We start from the raw sequence: 10,224 nt of genomic DNA, 5'->3' as shown, positions 1-10,224 counted from the left end.
AACACTGCACAAAATGTTTCATGTAAAAATCAGTTTGTTTTTTGCTTTTTGGAGAGGTGCAGGGAGTTAGGTTAGGTTAGGAGTTAGTTTTCACCCCAACATACACAGTTTTGTGCAACTCTTTGTTTCCTCGACTCTCTGAACCACCGGACATAAACTTAGCATTAATGGGAAACACACCAGACTGACATAAAGCGGAAGTATCTTTTCAAACTACACGAATTAATACTTTTTAGATTAAAAAGGTAGAGTATGCGATTTTAAGTCATTGCACTTTGTCAAATACAGTGAATCTCATCATGGTTTGCTGGCTGTCCAGTTCTTTTACACTGTCTTGGCAAACAATGTGGCTTAGACTGACACACACACGGCACTATTCCTGTGTGCACAATGACAGGGTGAAAAGAGAGTAATGGGAGTTAGAGGTTGAGTAACTCTGACACATGCAAGCTACCTAAACATCAGCAATCTGTCTCCAGAACCAGCCTCCAGCCTCTTACTGTATGCTACCTGCTCAGGACCAAAATACAAACAACTAAAAAACACAAGTGACTGGTTAGTTAACGTAGAGGAGCATTTAGCAGCTAACAAACTAGACATGCAATCTGTCTGCTTGACCACTTGCAGACCTTTTATGTAGAGATGTAGACATGACTTTGTTTTTCTGTTTATTTTTACAGACAAAATTGTACTTTTTAAAGTTTACTTGCCTGATTAAAGCGAGGAGCCTGTTAAACAGTCATTAAGGTTGCACAAGCCATCACCTGTCAAGAGTTTCTTCCTCACAGTAGCCATCTTGTTCTGAAGGTGAAGGAGGGGCCACGCCTCCAGAGCAGCCTTTTTATTGGTTCACTGAGGAGGTGGGATCTAATTGGATAATAGATGTTTCCTGATTGGCCTGTTTGGACTGCCCTGTATACTTATAGAGTGCTAAGCAAATTTTTTTAGATCACCTGTCTGATTTGTTAAGCACTGCACACACACATATATAAAACAACGGCAAACGCACAGTAAATAGAAAATGAAATAATTCAGAACAATGTTCGGTGACAAAACTGCAGGTTTGATACACAAGAACAGACCTGAGAAAACCTAATGCTGAAAACTTACAGATAACTGACTAATTAAATGCAACACCTAACACATGGCGGTACACAACATCTACCACAGAGGCCACATGTTCTCTCTGACTGGTCTGAGGGATCTTGGGAGTGACGTAAATCCCACACCGCGGCCTTCACAGTCACCATCTATCACCGCCACCATCAAAACACCAAATGAGGGAATACATCTTTAAAGAATGATGTCCTTCCCTCCAGAAGAATCAACGCTAAGAAGCACCGTGACGCCGCTCTGACGGTGCAAGTTGGTTCATTTATCACCCAGTAGCCTCAGCTTCAAAAATATCTGTTATCTTGTAAAACCCTCCAGTCAAACTGTGCTGCTTATTTATACGGTGACCTGCGGCAGACCCCACCCACTGTAGTTTCCAGCTGAACGCCCATCTATTGGGATGTATTAATAGGCTGAGGTAGCACACACACACTTTCCGGGTGGGGAATGCGACAGGGTGTAACGCACAGGACTGGGTGGTGAAAACAGATGAAATAAGATTTCCTCAGAGTTAGTGTAAAGCAGGGCTGCAAGGTGGTGCAGTTGGTTAGCACTGCACGAAGGTCGCCGGTTCGTGTCCTGGTGGGGGCACCGGAATCTTTCTGCGTGGAGTCTCCATGTTCTCCCCGTGCAGCGTGGGTTCTCACTGGGTTCTCCAGCTTCCTCCCACAGTCCAAAAACATGTTGAGGTTAATTGGTGATTCTAAATTGTCTGTAGGTGTGAATGTGAGTGTGCTTGGTTGTCTGTCTCTAAGTGTAGCCCTGTGATAGACTGGTGACCTGTCCAGGGTGTCCCCTGCCTTCACCCTGAGTCAGCTGGGATAGGCTCCAGCCCCCCCACGACCCTAGTGAGGATTAAGCGGTGTATAGATAATGGATGGATGGGATAGCGTAAAGCACTTTATTTTCTACATGGTGTCTGAAATCAAAAAGGCTACACTTGAAGGAAATCAGATGGACGTTATTCGAGTGGTGAGGCACTGGTCTCCCCAGCAGATGGGGATGTTGGCTCAGCGAAAACTAGAAATGATTCCATGGACTCAGCGTGCAGCATGTGTGCCGTCGATGTGGAAAAACTGACACTTTTATTGAGCAAACGACAACAGTTTGATCCTCATTTATTGGTTTGTAGATACAAGACTGTACATGCTCCGGGAGGCCAGTCTGCAGTTACGGCAGCAGACCGATTCATTCCTGCACACAGGAAATTGTCTACTGTGATTTCTTTTTTTTTTTTTTTTTTTTTACCCTGAGATAATTACAAAACAGTTACATAGAAAGTAATGTAATAAAAGAGAAGTGTATAACAAACAATCAACAGTAACGTCCTCTACAATAACAGTCTCAGTGCTGGAATTCACCATTTCTGACTGTTGAACACTGAATTTTCAACACTTCTGTTCATCAGATCACATCTTCTGAAAAAAAGAATAATATACACCAAAGGCTGAACACAATACGCTATAGGAAGGATCGTCTGCTGGTTTTTGGTGACTACGTGCGGAAATCTGGTGGGGATTTGGAGGTCCAAAACTGACAAAAAATAAATAAAAAAACAGACGTGAATACATCAACAAATGATGCAGTTGGTTGCATCACCTAAGGAACAGTGAAAACAAATGTTCAGACTTATATTTGCCTTGGATGGTTCCCCTAATAGACAAACTGTTGTGCATGGATGAATGGTGATTAGTTTGGTCTGTTCACTTCAAATAAACTGGAATTATCCTTTCACCTCCAAACAGTTGGGAAAATAAAATACATTGTTTTGTATTAAATTTAAAAAGAATTTATTAAACGTTAAAAAAAGGGGAAGAAATTCTATACATTTGACCCTAAACGCACCCATCTCATTATCACATAAACGCATGGAAATGAATAAATGCAATGAATACAATAATGAGTTAAACTGTGTGAAGAGCAACACAAAGCAGACTAAAATAAAAGATGTTTTAAAACTGTAAAAGCAAAGTAAATGACTACAAATGGAATTATCAGCTTATTTGTAGTGGAGGGAAAAAAATTAAATATGCTTTTTTTCTAACTAACTGATTGGAAATTAAAATATTTAAATTCGTTTTTATCATTTGAATTGTTTAGCTAATAATATAATTTATGATATAAAAGCTTTTACTACATTTTGTCAGTTTTGGGCCTCATAACTGACAAATGAAAAGTTAACTTCCAGTGCTGCAAAGTTTTATTTGCTTCTTTAGTACTAAATGCAATGAAAATGATTGTTTTTTTTGTAGTTGGATCAAAGAAAGAGGAGTTTCGAAGAGCACAAACCAGACTTGTGTTTAAAGACAACACCGGGGCATAAAAGCTAAATTACATTAACAAGCTGAAAAATATCTTGGTACATACAAATACAGGTTTTTTCAGTAAATATGATTGTCATTGAAACTCTGCAGAAAACCTACCAAAGACAAAATAAACAACAAAAAAAAAGAACAGTTAAATCTTTGGCAACATTCTACAAGATTCTTGAATCATGCTTGGAAACGGAGAGGCAATACAAAAGTGTGCACACATGAACTTTTAGCACCATATGAAATGTCTAGTCTCTGTCTCTATGTGTCCGTTACATGGCGCCGGAGGTGATGAAGACGTAGATCCTGGCCAGGAACGAGGTGAACGCGCCCTGCCTCAGCAGCTTCATCTCCACGTCTATCTGGAAGTCTTTGGGCTGGCGGACTTGTCTCTGCAGGTAGACGGCGCCGGTGAAGCTGTTGAGCTTACGGGTGCTGAAGTAGCCCTCCTCGTTACCCTTGGTGACGCTGATGACGATGTGGTCGCCGGAGTAGGCCGGGGACGGTCCGATTCGGAAGATCTGGGCCGGGATGACGATGTTGGTCTGGAAGCTGAGCTGGTAGTAGGTGATCCGCTGGGGGGAGTTCTGACAGTCCAGGGAGTTTGGGGGGCAACTGATCCGCTCGCAGCGTCTGGAAACCAACCAGGGAGGACAAACAGAGGAAGACGGGATGACTCTTACATCCTACATATCTTTTTTTTTTTGCTATGTCTTAATTGAACTCATGCATTCACAAAGGGATGTATTTTTGTTGTATGTAGTTAGACATAAGACAACACAAAGTTCAGCTCCATGTTGTTGAGACACTGGGATAAAGGATAAATTAACAAGGTGTGTAACTGAGTGTGTTGCACAATAAGTAATTAAGAACTGAGGCTGGAAACAAAAAAACATTAGCATAACAAAAGCTTTAGGATTCACTGGCTGGGTTTGTTCTAAAAATATGTTTCCATCTATGATCACATTTTCGCTGCAGGCTTTTGTAAAACAGTCAAAATCAGTCCTGAAGTTCATAAACGGCTCTTAATAATACACTCAGCAAAGGTCACATGAAGTACGGAAGCTCATTTTTCTGTTAAATGTGAACACGGCATAAGAACGGCCTCTGAACAGCGACTATTAGACTTTTTTTTACTTGTACAGGAAAAAGTGTCATTTCACTTGATGGCATATTGTCAGTGCAATAACCTGCTGCCAGAGGGAGCCTGAGCTGAAACTAACGACAATTTCCGCCTCATTGGAAATTAGAATGTAAGTAGTTTCGTACAGTGGAGCTGTTCCACATCAAGGAAAAAAATGGATTAAACACTTGCACTCTTTATTTCGTGATCCCATTTCTTTAAAAGACCAAACATCTGGCTGTCAGTCATGTATGTTCTCCCTTTGTCTGTATGTTCCAGCTTCCTGTCGCAGTCCAAAGACATGTGTGGTGGTTAAACTGGTGGTTCTATGTTGTTGTAGGTATAAGTGTGCATCATCATCGTTTGTCTCGTTGTGTTGGCCCTGTCATGGACTGTCTGCACCTCGTCTTTTGCCCAATAAATGAATCCATGCATGTGATTCAATACACCTCACCTGCACACTGATCAATCACAACATTAGCCCACTGACAGGTGAGTTGAGTGACATCATCTTGTTAAAGTCCAGTAATCTGCTTGGGTCCTGTCCTCTTAGTTTGACATGTGCCAGATACCTCAGCATTGTTGCAGACCACTTACACTCCCTATGGTAATTGGACTCCCTGATGCCAGCAGCCTCCACTAACTGCTCTGGAACAACTCGAGGAACATGACCAAGAGCTCAAGGATTTGACTTGGCCTCCAAACTCCAAAGATCCAAATCCTATCAAGCACCCATGGTGCACTGATATAAAGGCCCTACCCCGCAACCCAGAGAGCGCTGTGGTGCTAGACACCACAGGACACCCATGGAGATGCCATATCCAGGCTCCAACAGATCTGAGCTGTTTGGTGGGCTACACAGTATCATGCAGGTACTTTTAATATTGTAGCTGATTGGTGTTTATAATAATAATAATTGATCAGATTTATATAGCGCTTTTCTAGACACGCAAAGTTGCTTTACATTCACACACATTCATTCCAGTAGCGGCTGCCCCGGGGCAGACCGACAGAGGCGTGGCTGCCATTCTGTGCCTACAGCGCCTTCAACCACCACCTCAAACAATCCATTCATTCACACCAGGCAAGGTGGGTGACATGTCTTGCCTAAGGACACAATGACCATGACACAGGTTACAGGGCGGCATCGAACCACTGACCTTCCAATCACTAACCGAACCGCCGACTTTCAGACCATTGACTGACTCGCTGACCTTCCGATCATTGACTTGCCCTACCACCTGAGCCACAACCGCCCATATTAAATGTGATTGGTTAGCAATGAAGGCTAGTTGGCAGCCTAGAGATGCTAGTGACCACCCAGGTCAGTGACATATCCAATCGGCCCGTAAATGACTCTGCTTGCTGAATAAATGGGTGAGTGTCTGACTTGATAGAGCGATAAGGAAGAGATCCGCTTTACAGTTTTCTCTGCTGGTCTTTTATTGACCACCTGTAGCCTATTAGTAGCTAAATCAGTCATTGGCTCCTCAGTGGTCTTCTTACTGGTACACACCCTGCATCATACTACAAGAAAAGCTGGGGATAGGTTTGCTGGTATAGACGCAAAAAATAACTGCACAGTTTGGTCCTGCTGCTGGAAAAGCACATGATTTCCTCACGCGACTGGACTGCTGCTGAGAAATGTAGTTAAAGCAAAGCTACAATCCAGCAAGGATTCAGGAAAAAAACCCCGAAATGAGCACCAAATTGCACAACAATACAACAGAGAAAGCAGCATCCTCCCGAGGCCGCGCGGTTCGTCCGGTCGGCATTCTGATGCTCCGCGACAGCTTATCCATCACACATCACAATTTACAGCCCGGAGCGAACCTTGATTTAGTGCACCGGAAAATTTGAACAATTCATTTCAGGACAAGAGCGTGTTGGAACCTTTAATCCGGGAGACATTTTAATCTCATCCGCCTGCCAAGTCTACTCATGAATGAAAGATGTCTCTTGTGGCAAGCCAAACCACGTCACACTGAGGTTAATAAGGTGTCTCTAGATAACATTGATAAGATGCCTCTCGTGGGCCGACCGGCGGGTGTGTTAGAGTGTGTGTGTGTGTGCCGTTTCTGTCCAGTGGAGCGTTGAGCAGAGCGAGCTGCAGAGACGGCGCCGGGAAGCACCGAGCTGATCAAAGCCATCTGACTTCAGCGTGCAGCTCGATGGGAGTTATGTTCAGTTACCAGCCAGCCTCTGCAGCCGACACAGCTAACGAGGCCCTTCTGTGCAGGACGCTGCACTGGAAGGACACGGATGTACAGTATTTCACAGCATGACAGGAGCTGGACAGACTCCTATAGGAAAAACCCATATACATCGATAGAAGTCGGTGCTTAACGGGGCAGGATGCCTGGGAGCTGCAAAAAAATGATGCATTATACCTGTTAGGACAGATTTTATTGGACCTAAGAGAAAATACACGCTCGGATACTCTACCAAGGCTTGACTTTATCGTGCTTTAATGTAGATAAAATACCGGTCAGGTCAGAAAAAGGCACCGTCGGAGCAAAAACATTTCAAGATTTGACAGCTGCTGAGAGATAAATGCGACTCACATGTCGGACACCTTCTTGTAGTTGGGAGGACAGTCGAAGGAGAGACACCTGAAGCTTCCCTGCAGGTTAAAGCAGTTCTGTCCGAAAGAGCAGTTGTGAGCGCCAGTTGTGCACTCGTCAACATCTGGAAAAAGAGACAGTAAAGACAATGAATACCCAAACTCACAGTGTTTTGACAGCAATTTGACAGAACAGGCCCAACTTACTGGCTATTTTTGAGTATTATAACATACAGTATTTCATCAACAGACGAAGACAAGTAGATGGAGTACATCCATATTTTTGTTTCCATATTGGGTTAAAAATAAAGTTAAAGGAATATATGAAGAGTTTATTTGCAAAAACAGACAACTTCACAAACCTTCAGAAAACCCACTTTTCCATTGTCTACCTGAGACAATATCAATCAAACTTAAGTTATCTCTATTTTTGTCATTTCTGTTGATTCAAATCCATTCAACTACAGTTTGATTGATATTGTCTCAAGCAAACAACAACAAAATAAGTTTTCTGAAAATCTACAAAACTTGAGTTATCTGTTTTAGCAAATAAACTCTTCATTTCTACATTTTTGGAAATACTTAGTCTTTCTCTTTCTGAGCATTAGATGACAACATGTGAAGCCAAAGCCAGCCGTCGATTAGAATAGCTTAGCAAACCTCTAAAATGACATGTTGAATTTAAAAATTGCCAAACTGACACCATGTATCAGAGCCACAAATTGCTAACACAGACAGAATCATCTGATTTCTAACTTTCTGTCACTCCAACAATAGAAGAGCTCATCTGTAACATGGTGTTATGTCAGGAAAAAACATGTAAGTAAGCTTAAAATGCTGATATTTTATTATAATCACTTTATTGGACATGCATCCTTTTCATGATTTATGGCATCATAATTGTGTTATACTACCAGGAGACATTTTTAAATTCTCTCTGCTTCTAGCAATGGTTGTGTTGTTCTGTTGCTATTTAATCTTACAGTGAAAAATGAGCCCACAGCGACTAAAAATGTGAGACGGGAAAAACTGATTGGAGTTTGGAGGCTCCAAGTGGCCATGCCTGGTACTGCAACAAAAGCCTGCTTCCTAACAAACATTTTCCCATAAACCTTGATTATGAATGAAAAAATGAAAAATACTTTATTTATCCCAGAAGGGAAATTCAATTATACTCCTTTGCATTCAAGCACATAGACAGTTGCCTGAACACCACGGGCACATAGTCGTAGCAATCATATACTTTCCATCTTTCTTTTTTATATACATTCTAGTCCACTTTATATGTGCTTGAAGGACCTAATTTCATACATGTGCTCTGGATCAGCATCTATGTGTTCTGAGAATGCTCATGATTGTTGTTGAAGTTTAAGTTATGTTGACTTGAGTCTCACTTTGTTAAAGCATTTTGTAGAACCTAATGGTCTGGCTGCACCACGCTGTCATTCTTGGTTGTTGAAAACAGTAAATTAAGGACAAAGGCGACTGAAGTGAGCAGTGGCTTAAACCAGCAGGCTGCATTCGGTGAGTCAGACCATGTGGACCCTCGTAAATCCTCACGTTCCTTGTTGGTTTTTGTGTCTTAATGTATATATATTTTGCTGAGATTGAATTTTGTACTGTCTCTAAAGTATTTAAAAGGTCTATTGGGACAGGCATTGCATCCTACTGTATCTGTTAGCTACACGCTCGGCCCTATGCAAATAAACGTGCTGACATTTGAATAGGAATGCACATAGAAACAGTATTTGAATGCTGTAGCACTCATCTTAACAAAGGTCTTTAGGTGACGCCTAGAAAACACTGTACCTGGCCAAGATATACTGTAGCTACAACATGTAATTTGCCTTAAATAAATATACATATTTCAATATAAGACATCCAACACTACATTTTTTAATAACTTTTTTAAAACTCTGGACAAAGTCTGACTAGTTCAACATTCTAAACTAAGCGAATCACCTCCTTGACCTGGTGGAAGCACATCAGGAGGAAAAATTTCCTTCATGCTGAACTGTAATTTAATCCTTCAGAGCAAAGTAACACGGAGCTACAGAGTGTTCACGTCCACGGATCCATTTTCTTGACAACTTTGCAGAAGACTATCTGTTAATGAGGCCTGAAAACTCTGACAGATGCTAGTGAGCGGATTTTCAGTCGGGATCGTGTGGTCGAATTGCAGGAAGCTTGTTTCTGAGGAAGAATGTACAAATTTCCAAATCGACGGAATTGCAACCAAAAAAAAAAGAAATTCATTAAAACGTATTTGTGCTTCATCAATTTCACAGTCTGCCAAATAAAAGCTGTAAATATTGTGTGGAAATGTTCCAAATGCAGATTTTAAGGACATGTGGTTCAGTTTTCTCTAATTAGTCTTTATTCTTTTGAACAGGTTGTACCAGTAAATGCATTTTTAACAAGTTTTTGGAAAGTTGGAAGACATAAATTTAATGAGTATTTGCTTCGTGCAGAGTAGCTGACGTCATAAATGAACGCACCAGTGAGCTGCACCAACTATTCACTACCTGGTTTTTAATGCTGGACGCAAACGGTTTCCAGTTTGGGAATAAGAGCGTTAATGCATTTGACAAAACTCCAAAAAAACAACAACGTAAATGCAAATTCATTTCTGAAGACGTTGCGACCGAGGCCTCACCTCTGCAGGTGTGTCCGTTGGCCGACATGACGTATCCGTGAGGAGGACAGGCGCACTGGTAGCTGCCCGCGACGTTAACGCACTTGAAGGCGCAGAGGTTCCCGATGCTCTGGGTGCACTCGTCAATATCTGTTCAAAACACACACACACACACACACACACACGTCTCATCAGTGAGATTAAAACCCTGTGAGGAGGCCAAAGGCAGCTTCAAATGGAGCTCTTCAACTTTGTGGTTTCTGTGCTTGTGTGACTGCTTTCATGTCAAGGGGATTAGCAACAGACGCTACCTGGAGGCCCTGTCACCCAAGACAAAATAAAAGCTGGAGCATTATTTGGATCATGTGAGGAATGTGTCTGCTGCGTTAGCCGCAGTGTTTCCCTCTTGCAGTCCTTTCATGCTGTGTCTTACCGTTCTGCAGGACTGCAAAAACATCCACGACAGTCTCCTGTAGAT

General features: G+C 42.0%; 1 protein-coding gene across 1 annotated transcript in view; it reads right to left on the bottom strand.

Moving 5' to 3' along the window:
- Nucleotides 1-2,201: 2,201 nt before the first annotated feature.
- Nucleotides 2,202-10,224, bottom strand: part of fbln2 (fibulin 2) — a 75,128-nt gene continuing 67,105 nt past the window's right edge. Inside the window, exons 13-15 of the mRNA XM_008290677.1 lie at nt 9,768-9,896; nt 7,113-7,236; nt 2,202-4,058 (exon numbers count right to left, since the gene is read on the bottom strand). Coding sequence (XP_008288899.1) covers nt 3,698-4,058; nt 7,113-7,236; nt 9,768-9,896 — 614 coding nt within the window. The 3' untranslated portion in view covers nt 2,202-3,697. The remainder of the gene's footprint in view (nt 4,059-7,112; nt 7,237-9,767; nt 9,897-10,224) is intronic.

Source organism: Stegastes partitus, unplaced genomic scaffold, assembly GCF_000690725.1.
Source record: "Stegastes partitus isolate 25-593 unplaced genomic scaffold, Stegastes_partitus-1.0.2 Scaffold690, whole genome shotgun sequence".
NCBI classification, from domain to species: domain Eukaryota; kingdom Metazoa; phylum Chordata; class Actinopteri; family Pomacentridae; genus Stegastes; species Stegastes partitus.
This window is presented reverse-complemented; position numbering and strand designations above follow the sequence as displayed.